This window comes from Triturus cristatus, chromosome 10 (assembly GCF_964204655.1).
Source record: "Triturus cristatus chromosome 10, aTriCri1.1, whole genome shotgun sequence".
NCBI classification, from domain to species: Eukaryota; Metazoa; Chordata; class Amphibia; order Caudata; family Salamandridae; genus Triturus; species Triturus cristatus.
In genome coordinates, this window is record NC_140593.1 from 442,740,079 (window position 1) to 442,759,256 (window position 19,178).

Here is a 19,178-nt window from a genome sequence, read left to right on the forward strand (position 1 = left end):
TGTAACAGGGGTAGTCCTCATGGGAGGTTACAACAGGGGAAAAGTCTATGAAGCAAATTAACTAATGAGAAAAAAACGAATTCGAACAAAAGAGCCAAAAAAATAAATGAGCAGGAAAATGGGTTGAGCTTAGTGACCATATTCTGAATACATTTCTCGAAGAGACAGCGCAAGCGCTGCCTAAAGAAGACCTAAAAGGGCATCTTTTCAGGGAGCTTTAAGTTACCTTTCCCTTGCTTACAGGCTTTTAGCGCCAGGATGCTTCTTTGGGGTGGGGGCCTTCCTTCGCCTATCTGACAGTAAAAAGTTGGAAAGTTCTACCGAAAGTATTCAGAGCTTCAGATACATACATGGATTTCAAGGCTTCATTAAAAAAGGCATTCATTACACCGGGACGCTTCTTGGAAAGCAGCTGTGCACTTCATAAATGCCATTTATTCATTCATACAAGAAGTGTCTCATACCAAAACAACCAGTGAAAGATCAAATCCAATGACAAACAATTTGTCTTGGTGATTAAGAACAACGGTGGAGATGCAGACGGAGAAAGGCAATACTCTGAAACCACGCAACTGATCCAAGCTTGTGTTTTTAATGCTGTATACATTTCTGTTATAATAGCTTGAAAAAGATATGGGTTAAAAGGTAAAAGGAATGTATGGAATCTATACAGATGTGATATGAAACACCCCCCCCCCCGTAAAAAAGAAAAACACGAGTAATGTAATACATGAAAACATAATTTATGAAGAGTGAAAAACAATGAGTTATACTTTAAGATAAACTTTCAGATTTTGACTATTTATACTTTGATGCTATGTTGTGCAGAAAAGTATAAATGAGCATAGTATTTAACATGTCAACTCAAAAGTATAAGCAAACATTACTTTCAAACAGCATTAAAAACAGGACAGGGTAGCCAACATATTGAATATCTAACACAGTACAAGTTTTCCTGTGCATTCGTTACATACCGCTCAAATAAAAAAAAAAAAACAAGATATGAATTAAAACCTGTAATACCTTCTGAGCTTGGATCCTGCAAACCATACCGAGTGCTTCATGACAACAAGAAAGTGCTACCGTATTTTCAGCCTAAAAGGTCTGCGATGGTTACAATTTAACAGCTGGAATTAACACTGTAAGAAACAATTCTGAATTGATTTAAGTGCAGGATTTCAATTCCCAAAAACATATTGCCTTCTCGCATTCAATTTGCAAGTTCTTTTGCATGACAAATGTGATAATATTTTAACATTATCAATGCATAAAAACTACAAAATTAAAACAGGCACTATAAATTAGCTCAGCACTGTTAACTTGTGAAATTAATAACATTTTTCTAAACAAAACAGTTAGGCAACAGATATTTCTGGAGATAGTGCAAGTAGAAGGAAACATACATACCGTCTAGAAAATGTAAAGTTTATGGAAAGGATTGTTTCCATAAAATATTCAAATTCAGAGCAATGCTTTAAATAATGCTTTTAACATTTTCTTATCTACTAAGCATATGTGGATTTTTCAACTTTGTATTGTTTTTCAGTGTCACTTAACATATTCCATAATTACAAAAAGATTATCAAAGACTACAGTTATATTTATACTACATCACATCAACAGCTGATGGCAGTGCAGGTATCAGGAACTTTTAGAATGAAACTGCTCACCAATAGCAACTGTTACCAACTGTATGTCAAAGGGAGGATAGGGAGAGTAATCCTTTTGAAATAAGAGCTAATCGCTGATAAAGTAATTGAAAAAATATCATAAAACTTTGGGTGAAAAGGTAAAAAGTATGTATGCTTGAAAACTAGAACAACCGCATTCATGTTATGCAATTAAGGCACACCTACTTCGAAATGAGATAATATGGTCCCCTGGGCTTTCAACAGATAATAATCATGAAATGTTTTTAAGCATGGGAAAGTAAGAAGGACATCACGAAATAACATTTCAGAAAATGTGGATGTAAGATACATTTAGATGTAAAGAACATTTGGATTAGCTATGAAGTAAATGTGGATGATGAAAGCGCATGAATAGAGGGTGAAATTCATGGCTTGTAGATTGAGAATACAGGTAACCACAAATAAAATCACTCTACAGATGATCATCAAGTTACCAATTTGGGAAGAGTGAGAAGGATGGAATAATCTAAAAGAAGGTGAAAAAGTCAAACCAGAACACTAATTATACATATATATGGACGAACATGTGATTTACGATCCCAAATAATGATACCCTGCAACCACTGGAATGTGCCTGTGCAGTAATTACTAGTTTGAAATATAGATTGTATTGAGACCGTTTACACCAAGTCGGTGTTTCAATGCTTAACTATTGCAAAATTAAATAAAGCGCTTTTTTATTTTACATTTTATCACAAATAGTTAGAGCTATTTTTTCAACAACATTAGCAACAAGGCATCACAAATTTCCTGCTCACAGTGCTAGTTTTTATAGTCTTTCTGTACATCAGAACTTTATTTTCCAAATTTAACATTATAGTGTACCAATGGCCAATGTTATTTAAATGCCGGTAATCCCCCCAAAAATCCGCTAACACCCTTATGCCTCTTTGCCAGCAGTCAACTGTAGCCAGAGAGAAAAATACCGAGGAGTGGCAGTAACACTAACTGCTCTTACAGGGCAGAAATACAATGTCGTCAGCACACGATTTTAAGGGAGAACAATTTTTGGTGCATTGATTTCTGAATGAGACCTAAATTCTATATAAACAGAGTAACACGCTAGTGTAGTTTCTTTATGGCGATGAAAAGGGGTTTTCTATAGGCGAAGGGATAGTTAGTATGCACACAAACCTCATACCGTTAGGGGGAGGGGAGGGGGGGGGGGGGGGGGAGAAAAAAGTCAACTGCAAAGCCTCTCAGTAATTTAAAATAAATCGATAATACTGGAAACCGAGGTTTTAAAAACGTTCTACTATTGACATAACTGCTGAAATAACATTTAAATGGCACGATTTCGTGCAACAGGCCCGTGTGAATCACAAAATTGAACAGGCACTTCCACTGTACAGTAGACTTTCCCAGACATTTAAGTCAGTGATGGCATACATTCTGCATTAGCTTTCTGGGACACAATTATTCCCAAAAAAGTGCCGTGCGCTAAACACCTTCCTCACCACTATAGAAAAGACAAACTTACCGAATCTGAATTGGAATTGCTTGGTTACACCAACTTTAATTTCAGGTAGCTAGGAAATGCAGAGCATTCATAGGTGACTGCCCCTTCCTACTTAGGCCGTCAACAAGGTGCCCCCAAGCATGGAACAGAACTGGAAATTAGACGACCTTTTTCAGTAGGCTTTGGTATCGGACAGTAGCCTTTGCAGATGTCATGGACCATAATTATACAGTTGAATATCTTAGGTGCCAAAGTGCTGAATGAGCAAGAGGAAGACGCCCTAATAGAGCTGAGTCCATCCAGCAAAACAGGGAAAAGCTTTTCATAGAACTATTGTGGGAGTACTGTAGTATCACACTTTTGTGATGAGAACTATTCATGGTGGGTTCAACAAATAGCCCCCCATACACCGAGCTTTCAACAATAAATAGACAACATGTAACATTGAGTCATCTTAACAAGTACTTAACTATTTTTGCTCGAAATAGGAACTGAAAATAGTCCAGAGAACAGAGGGTTCTTCGCAACTGTGCTGATTTTGCCAGTGGGAAAAAAGATCCTCTTTCCGTGCAAACATCTGCTTGCAGAGAACACAGTTTAAACCCGAATTACAATAGAGCGTAGGGTTCTGGTTCTGCAAGGCAGTGTCAACTTCCTGTAATTCCTGAACTGGTTCGTTATTTCCCAATATAACAGCCTTGCTTTCCACTGGAGTGGTTACTAAATCCGGATGGAAAAGGGACATGTGCTTCTTTAGTTTAGATCCAGAGCACAACTCCTCACAGTGGTCACATTTCACAAGACTTCGTCTTTCGTTCCACTGTTTCCAGTGGAGTGCCGCATGCTTCAACAATTCTTCCTGCCCTCCGTCGGTAGTCTGCACCACGCCTTCCTTGGGATGCCCGTCAATCTCCTCTCCATGATCATACAACAAATGAAACTTCATTTCGGAAAACGTGAGAGTACTGAGGTGGCATCGACCACATTTCATCTGCAATTTAACTTCGTCTTCGCTGCCTTGATTTTGTAAGAAGTCATCTTCGATGCTAGAAGTGGTTTCCCTACCAAGACAAACAAAGTGTTAAGTATGATAAACGACTACTTATTTATCATAAATATGTATAAACCCCAAATAGACAACTGTTCAACTCCTCCAATACTACCACTTGCAAGGCAAACCAATTAAAGGTATAGGCAGAAAAAACTTCATCACCAATTGTTGTGCGTTATTAGACTTTAACCCTACCTAAAATGCAGCTTACTTAAAAATGCCCTAAGACATTATAAAAAATATAACACGTGCATTTTAAGACTTCCACAAATTCACATCACTATATATAAAACACACTCTCTGCTGTACTGCTAATCCTACTAATTAAAATAGCAGTTTGTTCTAATACAAGAAGAGATTATGAATCTATATACAGTCAGCTGAAATTATTCCATTCACTCATTTCAGCTTTTTAGCGACCAATTAAACGGAAGTGACTGTGCAGGGCAAGAGAGATATTCTGGCAACAGACAGGCACACTTTAAACATACTGTAGAAACGACTCAAAAATAATCCTGGAAAGGCAGAAAAGAGCGGTGGACATGCGCAGACTGTACACAACCAGTGTAGTTTGCCTCTGGCTATCTGTTGGGTTGCTCTGGCTGCCTGCAACGCAGTGTTGAGCTGACGGGTCACTAGGCATCGTTTAATTCCATTGCTCCTGGGTCAAGGCCGCTCTGCTGCGTTCCCGAAGCACTGATGAGGAACCTTTTACTGGCTACCTCCCTCTTGGCAGAGTGCCCTCAAATGCTTCCCAACCTCCGTTGAGAAGCAAAGTTCTGAGGTGGCAGAAGGGAGCCAGAGATGTGAGGCTCTGCCAGACTTCCCATGCCCTGCGAGGGCACTGCAGCCCAGCAACAAGTCAGAATCAAGCCTAGAGTCTACACTGGCAGTAACAAGAACAGCAGCCTTCTCACTGGCCACAGGCCATTATAGCTTATTCTGCTAGTACAGCCGGAAAGCATCTGGTTCACCACACCCAGCTATGGTAATCTGTGAGCGGCTAGTAAACTGGGCTTCGCAGGATTCTGGAAGCATGTAGACCACAAAGTAAGTGGCCAGTTCGAACAAACTTCTGGGTTTTTCTTACATTATGGAAACGTGCATTTAGAGAGTCTGTATTTGTGGTCCTAAAGAACAAGTTACTTACCTTCTGTAACGATGTATCTGTAAGAAACATTAGTTAGTTAGATTCCTCACCTTAGAATATCCCCAGGCGTCGGGCTGGATCCGGAAAGATTTTTGTAGCAATAACCCTTGCGCGTCGGTAGGCGTCGTCTGCGGCTCCGCGTCCGTCGTCGTGCGCCGGAATGACGGAGTACTTAATCAACGCCGCCCTCGCGCGCTGACGTCAGTTCTTATACATAGCTTTCCGCGCCAGGGAAGCTGAGCCATGCAAGAGCCCGACACTGGTGCCAAAAAAAAAAAAAAATCTAGGGCCCTGAAAGGGAGAACCTTAACCCTAGATGTCGGTTCGCAGAACGGGGAGGCTGGGTGGGTCGGTGAGGAATCTAACTAACTAATGTTTCGTACAGATACATCGTTACCGAAGGTAAGTAACTTGTTCATCCGAAAGAAACACGTTAGTTAGATTCCTCACCTTAGAATAGATACCCCAGCAATACCAACCCCAGAGGTGGGCCTGCGAACCAAGATCACACCAGAAAGTCCTGGAGAACAGAACGGCCAAAGTGGCCATCTCTCCGGACTTGGCTGTCCAGGCAATAGTGCTTGGCCAACGTGTGCAGTGAAGCCCACGTCGCCGCCTGACAGATGACCTGCAAGGGGACTCCCCATCCCAGGGCAGTTGTCGCCGCTGTGGCCCAGGTGGAATGGGCTCTCAGCCCAACAGGAGGGACCTTTTTCGCCAAGGAATAGCAGAGTTTAATACACAACACGACCCATCGCGAGATGGTCCGCTTGTGCACAGCTTTACCCTTCTTAGCACCTACATATCCAACAAAAAGTTGGTCGTCCACCCGGAACTGTTTTGTGCGGTCCAAATAAAAGGACAGCGCACGTTTTGGGTCCAGACGGTGGAGCCTCTCTTCATCTTTTGAAGGATGCGGAGGTGGAAAGAAGTTGGGCAGCGTGACAGATTGCCCGATATGAAAGGGAGTCACGACTTTAGGAAGAAAAGAAGGACGTGTCCGGAGGGCTATCTTATCCGGATGAACCGAAAGGAAGGGAGGCTTAGCTGACAGAGCCTGGAGCTCACTCACCCGCCTAGCGGAGGTGATAGCCACCAGGAAGGCAGTTTTCAGAGTCAGTAGATGAATTGGACAGTTGTGAAAAGGCTCAAAGGGAGCGCACATCAGAAAAGTGAGAACAAGGTTCAAGTCCCACTGAGGCATTACAAATGGAACAGGAGGGAACATATAAGTAATGCCCTTGAGAAAACATGAGACAACAGGGGACTTGAAAAGAGAAGGCTGATCAGGAAGCCTTAAGAAAGCAGAGAATGCAGCAAGATAACCCTTCAAGGTGCCCAGAGCAGAGCCCTGCTGGGCCAAAGAAAGAAGAAAAAGGGGAACCTCAGAAAGAGGGGCAGAAAGGGGATCCACAGCCTTTGCTGTGCACCATGCCACAAATTTGTTCCACCGGCAGGCGTATACCGTCTTTGTGGAGGGACGCCTGGCTGCCAGAATGACATCACAGACTTCAGGAGGCAAGTCAAATGGCATCAACTGTCGCCGCTCAATCTCCACGCATGGAGGTGGAGGCTGGACAGGTTCGGGTGGAGGACCGTCCCCTGCTGCTGCGACAGAAGGTCCTCCTGAAGAGGCAGTCATATCGGGGGATCGATGGACATACTGAGTAGCTCGGGATACCAGTACCTTCGTGCCCAATCCGGAGCCACCAAGATGACTTGGGCCCGGTCGCGCCTGATCTTCCTTCAGCACTCTGGGCAGAAGTGGTATAGGCGGAAAGGCGTACAACAGACCGCAACTCCACTCGTGACAAAAGGCGTCCCCGAGCGAGTGCCGCCTTGGAAACTCCAACACGCAGAACTGTGGACATTGCGCGTTCTCTTCGGTGGCGAATAGATCTAACCAAAGCTCTCCCCACTGCCGAAAGAGGCCCTGCGCCTCGTCCGAGTTTAGACGCCATTCGTGATCCATCATGCACCGGCGGCTGAGTTCGTCTGCTCTGGCATTCAGAGAGCCCGCCAGATGTCGAACCACCAGGGTGATGCCCTGATGTTCCAGCCATGTCCACAGGCGCAGAGCCTCCTGACAAAGGGTCCACTACCCCACCCCGCCCTGTTTGTTGCAATACCACATGGCGGTGATGTTGTCCGTGAACACCTGCACGACACTTCCCCGGACAGAGGGAAGGAAGGCTTTTAGTGCAAGTCGGGTCGCCCTCAGCTCCAAGGAGGTCGATATGGAACCGAGTCTCCGCTGGAGACCAGAGTCCTCTGATCTCCGCCTCTCCCATATGGCCCCCCATCCCAGGAGGGACGCATCCGTCACTACGGCATGCTCCAGTTGGGGTAGGGAGAGGGATCTGCCGCTGACCCAATCGCGATTCGTGAGCCACCACTGCAGCTGGTTCGCAGTGCCCTCCGAGATCAAGATATGGTCGGACAGGTTGCCTCGATGCTGGGCCCACTGAAACTTCAGGTCCCACTGCAGAGCCCGCATTCGCCACCTGGCGTGAGGTACCAACAGGATGCAGGAGGCCATCAGCCCCAGAAGCCGCAGCACCAACCTGACCGAAACCCAGGACAGAGGCCGGAAGATGGAAATCAGGGCCTGAATGTCCCGGACCCGCTGTTCCGGCGGATAGACCCGGAACTGCGCCGAATCGAGAATCGCCCCAATGAAAAGGAGCTTTTGGGAGGGACTCAGGTGCGACTTCGGCACATTGATGGGGAACCCCAGCGAGTGCAGGAGGTCGGCCGTAGTCTGGAGGTGGGAGACGACTTGCTGGGGCGAGCCCGCCTTCAACAGCCAGTCGTCGAGATAGGGGAAGACTGGAACCCCTGATCGGCGCAGATGAGCTGCGACCACCGCCATCACTTTCGTGAACACCCGAGGGGCACTGGTGAGGCCGAAGGGGAGCACGGTGAACTGAAAGTGCTCCTGACCCACCGTGAACCGCAGGTAACGCCGGTGGGCCGGCAGGACGGGGATGTGGAAATAAGAGACCTGCAAGTCCAACGCTACCATCCAGTCTCCAGGGTCTAGGGCAGCCAGAACCTGAGCTAAAGTGACCATCTTGAACCGGTCCTTCCGGAGGAAGGAGTTCACGCTCCTGAGGTCCAAGATCGGGCGTAGGCCCCCTTTGCCCTTCTTGGGAACCAGAAAGTAGTGGGAATAACAACCACGACCTACTTTTGGACCAGGAACACGCTCGACGGCCTCTTTGGCCACGAGGGCCGAAACTTCCTCTCGTAGAAGATGCAAATGATCCCCCGACATACGGATGTTCAGCGACGGCATGGCTGGAGGGGTCGTCTCGAAGGGGAGGGAGTAGCCTCTTCGGACGATTTGCAGCACCCACCTGTCCGACGTGATGGAGTGCCAGTGGAGCAGGTGATGGCAAACTCTGCCGCCCACTGGCGTTGAATGGGCCTGAAAGCTCGGACTAGGAGGGCTTTGAGGCGGATGCTGCCGGGGGTGGATGTGGACTGACCGGCACGTTGACCTCCAGTACCGCCTCGGCGGAATCCACATCCGCGTGCAGGTTGGTTCTGCGGCCGGTGGCTGGGCGGACGTGAGGAGGCGCCCCTTCCTTGGTCACGAAAAGGGACGAAAGGCGGAAGTTTGCGGCCGCGGGGCCGAAAGACCCAAGGACTTGGCCATGGCCCGGGAGTCCTTGAACCGAGCCAGCGCACTGTTCGCCTTCTCACCAAAAAGGCGAGTGCCATCAAAGGGCATGTCCATGAGGGAACTCTGGACATCCCCTGAAAATGACGTAGACCTCAGCCAGGCGAGACGCCGAAGCGCCACCGTGGTGGAAATCGCCCGACCCAGCGAGTCCGTGGTGTCAAGTCCACACCGTATGGCGTGCTGTGCTGCATCTCGACCGTCAGCAAGTGCTTGAGTGAGTCGTGCCCGGGCCTCCACCGGGCACAAGGGCAGCACGTCCTCCACCGCATCCCACAGAGAGTGGGAATAACGGTCCAAAAGGCAAGCGGTATTTAAAGACCGCAGCCCCAAACTCAGGGACGAGAACAGTTTCTTGCCAAACTGTTCCAGCCTCTTGGATTCCCGATCCGGAGGAGCGGACGGGAAGGAGGATTGGGAAGTGGAGGCCTGGATAGCAGGCTCTCGGGGGTGGGGTGTTGGGAGAGGAAACTGGGGTCGCCCGGAGCAGGGCGGTGGCGCCGGGCAACGTTCCGGTCCACAGGAGGAACTGTGGAGGGCTTGGACCAAGTGCCCTGCAGAACGTCTATGAGGGCCTCATTAAACTGCAGCAGAGGCTCAGTGGAGCTTGCGGTCGGTTGAAGGACCTCTGTAAGGACGTTAGTCCTCACGGCCACAGCTGGCAACTGCAGCCCTAGGGCTTCGCCCGCCTTGCGCAGCACCACTGAAAAAGCTGCACCCTCCTCCGAGGCCACAGTCGGAGGAGAGATGAAGCCAGCGTCCGGCTAAGTGTCCAGACCACTGGCATCCCCCAGTTAGTCTGCCCATTCCTGTGCAAGTTGGCCCTGGAGGGCCATAGGGTCCTCAGACCCCTCCCAGTCGCCCCCGTCATTCGATTCCTGATAAACAGGAGGAACGATCGGAGCCGGACGGTAGATGAAATGGTCATCCATAGACGTCGGTTGCGGCGCCGGACGGCGCCGTACCGGTGTCGGGTCCAGACAGGGGCTGAACCGGGGAACGGCGTCGTCCGGAGACGGCGCCGGAGGTGGAACCGGTGTCCGAGGCATCGTGAGGTCGATCGGCGCCGACCGAGATCCAGGCCTGGATCCCTCGGGGACCTGCGGCGTCGGGGCCGGAGCCGTCGACGGCGCCGGAGCCGCCGGAACGCGAGGTCGCCCAGTCGAACCTGCGGGGCCCGAAGGCACGCCTACAGGCGTCGACGGCGGAGCCAGGTCCCTCATGGCCGAGAGGAAGGCACTGACCTCCGCCGGAGTCGTGTCAGTCCCAGGGACCGGCGGGTATGGGGACGGACGCGGCTCCGACGGAGCCGCGGGGGTGGGACCACCCTGACCCTCAGCCAAGTCGCGCGACCGGCGAGGGGAGTCCGAAGAGCGATGTCGTCTCTTGGACTTCTTGGAGTGCTTCGACTTACCCGAAGACCCCGACGAGCGATGACTATGGCTACGGCTCCGCGATCGGTCCTTGGACCTCCTCCTGGACCGGGACCGAGAGCGGCGCGGAGCCGAGTGCCGAAGCTCGAGAAGCTTACGGGACCGCTTAGCTTTCGACGTCAAGGCCTGGCAATCGAGGCACGACTCCGCGTCATGGTCGGCCCCCAGGCAATAAAGGCACCGGCGATGGTGATCCGTCACCGACATCAGGCGATGACAGGCGTCACAGGCCTTGAAACCAGGCATCCTACCGGCACCAGAGTCGAGTCGATAGACCAAAAGAAGTCAAAAAAGTTAGTCAAAAAATGACTAGGGGTAAGCTCTTCCCGGATCTTCGCTTACTGGCGTGGAAAAAAGAAGAACTGACAGCGCGCGAGGGCGGCGTCTAAGTACTCCGACGACGTCATTCCGGCACACGACGCAGACGACGGAGCCGCAGACGACGCCTACCGACGCGCAAGGGGTATTGCTACAAAAATCTTTCCGGATCCAGACTGACGCCTGGGGATATTCTAAGGTGAGGAATCTAACTAACGTGTTTCTTTCAGATACTGCGTTCATAGTGAAGTTTTTGTTTGTGAAAGTGATCTAAGGGAATAAAACCACATCTGTGCACAAGAAAAAAAACTACCAGAATATGAACCCATCTCAACCCGAAAGCCCAGAACTACAAACGTCCAGAGAGGTCCTCAAAAAGGCTCAAGTAGAATAAGCCCATGAAACAATCATTTAGGATTTTCCCTTCTGGTGCTGCCAGTTATACCAATCAACAGCATTGGTCCTCACCTCAGTATAATTCCCTTGGAAGGTCCAGGGCAATGTCCAAGTGGAGACTGCAGATGTACACAAGCACCACATTGGTCATGAAAGAAACTGTGGTGGCCCTTTTTCTTGCCAAGTGGACAGTAACTCTCCTGAACAGTAGCCTGTCTGCCATAGCAACTTCTTGCCCCAGATGGGACAGTCTGAAGGCTACAAACAGCTTTTCTGGACAGGGATACTGAACAGGTGCTACCTAGCTTCCGTATGTTGAACATGGTCAATGCATTGTCAATCATAAGCATCAATGTCCTTAGTTACAAATGATAGGGGTGTCAGGACTAGGTAACCTTTATATGGTTAGCCAACTTGCACAGGAGCAGAACAACGCCTAATTCCCAATGCCCCTCCCAGGACACCCCTCTTAGGTTGTCTAGTCTCCCATACAGGTTTGGGGAAAGGGGGATGGGGAGTGCTCTGCTAGCTGTTCGTTCTTCTATCTTCTTTTATCCAATCTTTCTTATTTTTAAGATGTAAACATAACAACAATCTTTTACTTATAACACTTTTCTTCTTTTTATTACTTTCATATTCACCTTCTGTTTACAATTTCTTACCAGTGCTACTCTTGGCTATTGCCTCTCCTCTAATGCGTTATTATTGTGATGTTATTCAAGCGCATAGTTAATATTTTTGTTTTCATTAAGAATTAATAACATAACCTTGTTTTCTCTTGCAGGGTATACTTACGACTCAGAAGTGCAGACTACTCAGTGTCTTTTCCACTGGAAGTCCAGGAGGACTCAGGTAAGTGCAGCAGTAGTTTTTTTTCTTCTTTTCTTGACACTCTAGTTACTTACTTAGTCGCCTTATTTTTGCTAGCTCCTTCTATCATTTAATAGTTTCTTCTATACTGCCTATGCCTCTAAATCGTGTTTTAGCTATTAAGACTGAAGTTAAAGATTTCTATTTATTCACCAATTTTCTTTTCGTAAATACTCTCACTAGAATCTAGGCTGACCTCGTATACGCGAGTCAGCAGAGATATTTTTATTTTTATACTTATTGATGTACCTTGATTTATGACTTGTGAAATTACTGTCAGGACGAGTGCTGGGGGTCTGCACATGAATTTTGAAAAAAAAATTCTGTTGCCCTAGGTCACAAAGTTTTAGTTTTGAGGAGGTCAGTGGTTCTCCCTACCCTGCGAGCACCGTCACCCAGATATAAGATATCTATATTACTCAGTAGTGGATTTCTTCTTAGCGGCGCCCTCATTCCTACAAACATACCACTGTAATAGTGGCTGTGTCGCCTTGCATTGAAATATTGGAGTCCTAAGTGTCTGTCATGACAGTACAAACTTTGGCGTGCGGGCTAAGATACAAAGTTCCGCATCTTAAAGTGGCTCAAGAATAGGTATACCACATAGGAAGATCAAACGACATGCCACATTGAAGAAAAAAAGTCTTCAATCCCATTGATTTCTTGGAAAAATAAACTGATCATCATCTAAAACAATTCTAAGGTCACTGCAATGTTTCGAAAATAAGAAGGGAGCATGTAAATCCTAAAGATGTATACAGCCGGAAAAGGTAAGCAAGAAACAGGTTAACAATATCCAAGTACAACAGGCATAACTCCAGTCACTCGGAAAATTCAGAAAAACCAGGAGAGATCGGAAAGAAAAGCCATCAAGTGGATCAATTAGCTCCAAGTCAATGTTGCTGCTAATATCAAAGGTACTACTAAGGCAAAGGGATTCATAAAGTAGCCAGTGTCTGCCGTTAAATTTACTGATTTAGGCCCTTACGTAAAAAATCAAATAGCCAGATTCATCTGTTCACCTTCCGTGCGAGTAATCTGTAGACATCATGATGGCACTGGTGCATTTTGTACATTACAGTGGATTTTCAATTGTTTTTGGGAAGATCCTGTGTCGCACTGCTTATATGCTTTTCCCGAAGTGTTTAAAACCACAGGGACAGTGTAGGAAAGTAGGATCTGCTTCTTATGGTTACCCCCACTTTTTGCTTGATGTGATGCTGTTCTTGACTAGTCTGACTGGGATCATGCTCATTAGGACCCCAGTCTATCTGCGTTCTCCTTAAACTGTTGTGTTATGTACTTGGGTACATCCCAGATTGGATACTGGGGTACCCTGGTCAGTCCCCAGTATATGGTAGCCATGTACCCAGGGCATAGGTACCCCAGAGGTCTCCCATGGGCTGCAGCATGTATTATGCCACCCATGTGAGACCATTCAAAATGAAACTACAAGCCTGCCATTGCAGCCAGTGTAAGTTGATGCATGCACCACTTACAAAAGATATAGGTTTACTAGATCTAAGGGTCACTGCACTTAAAACCTATAGGTCACCCCTATAGCAGGCCTTTAAAATACTATGGGCAGGGTGCTTGGTTTTAAGTGAGAGAGTGCCTCTGCATGAGCAGGACACCCCTGCAGCCTACAGAGTCCATCCTCCTGGGTTGTCAGTGAAGCAGCCATATACTATTAAGAGGGGCACAGCGTAATCGCACAATGTCCATCTCGAAACCGTCTGAAACGAATCCTATCATGTTTGGTATCAAACATGTTGGAATCAAACGGTGTGAGAGGTATGATTCCAAGCACCAGAAGAGCCCTTTGTTGGGCTCTCAGTGTTCCCGGTACCAGCCTTCTAGTTCCGGACAGCACAAAATGGTTGCTGCCGACCAGACACACATTTCTGCCCTCCGGCTGCTGAGCCAAGGTCGAGCAGGGGAAGGTAGAATAATAGACATCCTGTCACAGGAAGGTTTGACCACCTCCCAGACAGGATTTAGTCAATTAGGGCTGGGTGGGTGCACTTGCCAGAACCTGAAAGTATCCATGATGGGCACATTTGGTGTCCGTGTGCATAGTCCAGTTCAAACCAGTCCTGGGAGCCATTGGCTCCCGCTCTGGTGCGAAACTGGACAAAGGACATGGGAGTAACCTCCCCCCTGTCCAGACCCTCTCCCCTGAATCTTACCAACCCTTTCCCCAGGGTGCTTAAGGCTTACCTGGGAGTAGGTCCCTAGATTTGTCGTGGGATAAGATTCAGAACTGAAACCACTGTACTTCTACCATCTGGGCACTCTGGACTTCGCTTGGGCCTGACTTCATCTCCATTCCAGTCTACTGCATAGTCTGCGCCTGTGCATAATACAGGAACCTTCCAAGTCCTGCGAAGCATCAAGGACAACCAAAGTAATCTCCCTTGGAGTGAAGGAGTCACTCCCTTGCATTCACAGGCAGCGCAACAAAGACGACCAAGCTCCTCCAGACTTCGTGGGCTCTGCAACACAGGTGGTGGATTTCCTCAGCTCCAGAGGCCTGTTCTACCCTCTTTCAAGTTTGAGGCCAGTAGGCCTTGTGAGGGTTGCAATAACTGAACGCCTGGGCACTGCGCCCCCTTTGCAGTTGCAAAGGCTTATTGACATCTTTGCCAGAAGATCCCTGGGCTCTAAGTAGCCCCAACCTCGAGCACCTCCAGTGACCAGAATCTTTGGCCACATCGCATCGTGTGCATCGTCGCCTGCATTTTGGTGAGCTGCTTGAGGTCCTCTCGCGACTCCTGTGCCTTTGGCCTGTGGGTCCATTTGAGGGTCATCCTCGTTTTCCTTGGACTCCCTTGATTGCTCGGGGCCTGCCCTGGCTCCCTTGCTTGTCGTGAGTCTCCTGGACCTTACTGGTCCCAACCATGCACCCTCCTAACTTCCTGTGTGGGTTGCCTTTGCCAAGGCTTGATGGTGCTCCCGCCACACTCCGACCCCTCAGCACTTAATATCCTTCGTGGGACAGCTCGTATCCGGGTCCTGGTCGTCCTCAGCGTCGTCTGGTCCTCGCAGCTGCAGAGTCAATATCACAGTCATCTGTCCTGAAGCAACCGCCATTGGTAGGCATTCGTCTTCTAAGTCTCCTGGTCACCCCTGGGTGACACAGACACTGTCCCCTTTGCTTTCAGGTGCTCCTCTTCAAGAATCCACGTTTGGATTCCTCTGGACACTTGCTCCTCTTCCAGCAGCGGCACTTTCCTGAAGTCCTGCACTGGGTTTGACGGCGGTTTCCGACGCCACGTCACACCTATGCAACCAGTTCCCCTGGGATAGGGAACTTGGGTACCAAGGTATCCATGGGTGGGGGGTGGGGGGCTCTCCAACCTTCTGTCGTCCCCGGGGGTTTCTTCAGGGTCCACTGGGAAGTGTCCCTAATCTAACAGTCCAACCCCAACTTGCACAGACTTTTACGCAGCATGTGGTTGTGTTCACACACTGCACACGCTCTCTGTGGGGTTCCAATCTACTTACCTTGGGTGATTCTGTGGGTCCCCAGTAATTCTAGGTCCTCTCGACATTGGCCTGACTCGAGTTGTGGTTCTTATACCACTTTCTTAGTATATGGTTTGGTTACCCCTGGAGCCAACTGTGTATTAAGAGTTATTTACAGTGATTTCTTTGCTAAAGTATTGTGTGCTTTGTGTCTATCTCTGTGTAGGAGATACTGTAACGTACTAGATAGTGTTATAAAATAAATATTTTTATAAATACTTGGGTGTGGTTCTTTTTCATTTAATCTATACTACAAGATTGTATTCTGGTAAAACAAGCTGCTTTACACTCCTTCAAGACTAAGCCTGAAGGCTGCTCTCGACAGCTGCCACTTGGATAGCTTGCCAAGGTTGTCCGAGACCTCTTAAATCACCATAAGGGTTGTATTGACCTTCAGAACTGACAAGGTCTTTGGTTCTTTGTACGATTTCACCAGTCTATATCTTAGATTAAAACCTAATTTGATGGCAGCATCTTGGCTGCAGTGAAGCAAACCCACTGGTGTTAATGATTTTTGAAATGTGTTAAGATAAATGTGTAACATCACTGGAACCATTTGCTCATAATGATATTGTTTATTCAGGATTATAAGGAAACAATCTATGGTGTGAGACAATCAACATACGACAAGGAGGTCAATGCGACAAGCGTGAGTCGAGTAGCCTATATTTAAGGAGGTTTAATATGTGGTGCCCCATAGATGCATTTATGGAGTCGGAGTACACTAATGATAGATATAGACGAGGTCTACAGAGACCGCCACTTTGGAGGCCTTCACACACAGGCAAGAAGGATTGCAGTCTAGTTGTTAAGATGGGTATAAATTCAAATAGTTCCGGATCAGAAAGTAGATTCCACTTCCGGGTCACCGACAGCAACACGACCGCCGGGAGTCTTCTGTCCGGCGTACTCGCAGACAGGTATGTGATAGAAGTCTAAAACTGCTCTTTGTGGTGCAATGATTTGGAGAAGATCAAATTAGGACCTTAAAGAGAGCAGATTCCGGAACATTCAACCTGATCAAAGATATTTGGAATGCCACCCTTATTAGGGGTAAGATGGGATACATTTCAATGATATTTGGACATGTATTATAGTGGTGCTTTACGGACAAATTAGGAGAGTGATATAGGACATCTCATTGACAGGGGAACACTTCATTGAAGTAGAACGACATACCATAGAGGATATTAATATACGGACAGCTGGGACAGAAGTAGAACTGGCAGAGAGGTAAAGAGTTGGATATATTTGGAGAATATGGAGAGCTGGGTTATATGTTTTAAGAGGAAATCTGATAAACGGACTAAAATGTTTGGTGTGGTTTTGATTCGCTCTCCATTGCAGGTGGAATAGAAGGTAGAATTTGTGAGCCTGACAGGTAGGCTCATTTATTATACATTCGGATGGGGGGGGGGGGGGGGGGGGGGGGGGGGGCATGTCAATTGGTGTTCTCAAGCTCACGTCACTAGGAATACATGATGAACTGGATAGACAGAGAATTGGGCACGACGCTTGTAGGCACACAGACGGGGAAGTACAGTTGGTCTAATTAAGCATGGGATTCTATTAGAACAATACGTATTTACATAAAAGAATATATTATATATGGGTTTCCACCTTATGAAAGCTGATGTTCATTCATTTTGTTTTAGATGTGAACTGGAGGGATACTTCACAGTGGTGATATGTTATTCATCATGTTTCAAATGTAGTGTGCAATACACTGTATATTGATGGAAATTTTAATTGGTCTTATCATATTCTTATAGCCCTGAAGAAGTTGCGGGGTATTCCCCTATCGACGAAACACCCGTTGGATGGGCACAGAAAATTAAAGACAAAGACCAGAGAAATAAACAATTTCCTTGTGTGATCATTAATAATGAAATGATTAATCAAGCATGTGCTGGGAATTGAATAATTATCCTTTTAAATCTATTCCTAAATTGGAAACTACCACTTTAAGAAATTGTCGGAGGGATGGTCGGAAACAGAAGTGAGGAGGCTGGATGTGTTCAATATTGGGGTTTTATTGAAAGTAAATGCCAAACTTTGGAAACACAAGGATAGTCGGATAAACTGTTCTTGAGGGAAAATAGCTTCAAAGGGTTTCTGTTTTTCCCAGGACTGGAGCTTCTTGATGTTTTTCTTTTCTACAGGTTGCTGTTCTGTGGGGGTCAAGAAACCTATTACGGGTTCTTCAGGTTACTGCTCTGTGAGGTTCTAGAAACCTATTACGGGTTTCGTCAGGTGTCCAGAAACCTATTACGGGTTTCTTCCCATCTGTAGTGACCGTAGCAACCAAGAAACCTATTATGGGTTTCAGCAGGTCCCGGAATAAGCTAAAAAAAAAAAAAAAAGGTAGCGGTCAGTATAGGTACTTTTGAGTGCGTGGATACCGTCACCAGATCCCCACTTGTAGAAGAGGGACAGTTGTGAAAGACAGCACTTGTGCAGTTACGCCGGGAAGTCAGGTAAGGGAGTGCAGGGAAAAGGTAAAACAGGCAATAGCAGGGATGGTCTATAACTCTGCGGTACGTTAGGGTGCCGTCCCGTTCAGCTACAAACGCCCATCCCCCACCCCTACCCTGCATTACACTCTCCTCCTCTTCCCTCAGTCCCTTGTCCCGTTCACGTACCACTGGGAGCCACAACTCTCCTGAGTTGTGGCAGCTCGTACGTCCTCTGGGACCCACCACTCCTCACTCCACTTCTCGGGGGTTTCTTCTTCTTCGGTTTCTGCTTCTCTGGCGTCGGCGTTGCTCCGGGGTTGTATCTCTGTCTCTCGGTCGTCTCCTCCTTGATTCTCCTCAGCGGACGCGCCTTCCGTCCTGTTTCCGCCCTTTTTCTGCCAGTCTTGACCTCTTGCCGGTGCTTCTGATTGGTTCCTATGACTTCCTGTCCCGCCTTTCCGAGGGACCACTTCCGGGTTACTTCTGGCGTTCTGCGGGAGGAGGGGAGAGGCTTCCATTAGCGGCGTCGTTCCTGGGATGTCTTCATCTTGTAGACGGTAAGGGCTCCATTGAGTGTGTGGCGGTGTGTTCATGTCGTCATAGGCAGGGCTGGCCCCGGGGATTCCCTCACATCCCCCTTCCCTAACTTTCTTGTGTACAAGAAAAGGTTCATATGGATACCTAGACAGAAAATCTGCATTGGCAAGTTATTTCCCTTTTCTGTGGTGCACAGTGTATCTGAAAGGTTGAAGGGCCAAAAACCACCTAAGGATTCTTTGATTGTGACCTTTGTTCCGCGAGAGCCATTCGAGAGGAGCATGGTCAGTAAATAGCTGGAATTCTCTCCCGTCTAAATAATACCTAAGGGCTTCCACGGCCCATTTGATGGCTAAAGCCCCCTTTTCGATGACAGCGTAACGGGTCTCTCTCAGAAACAACTTCCGACTAATAAAGAGAATGGGATGTTCCTGTCCACTCATCTTCTTGGGACAACACTGCACCTATACCATGGTCAGATGCGTCTGTCTAATAGGAATGGTTTTTTATAGTCGGGATTGATAAGCAGGGGTTTGGAAGTGATAATGTTTAATTGTTGGAATGCTTTTAGCAATGAAGGGGATGGATCTCTCAAACATCTTTC

The 19,178-nt window shown here is 47.5% G+C and overlaps 1 protein-coding gene across 2 annotated transcripts in view; it reads right to left on the reverse strand.

The window, feature by feature from the left end:
• Positions 1-727: 727 nt before the first annotated feature.
• ZNF438 (zinc finger protein 438) overlaps positions 728-19,178 on the reverse strand; it is a 127,455-nt gene continuing 109,004 nt past the window's right edge. Inside the window, exon 5 of one of the 2 annotated variants that reach the window (XM_085631831.1) lies at positions 728-4,211. In XM_085631831.1, coding sequence (XP_085487957.1) covers positions 3,620-4,211 — 592 coding nt within the window. In that variant the 3' untranslated portion in view covers positions 728-3,619. Of the gene's footprint in view, positions 4,212-17,666; positions 17,927-19,178 lie in introns of those variants that run through there. The other variant, XM_085631832.1, reaches the window with a different exon arrangement.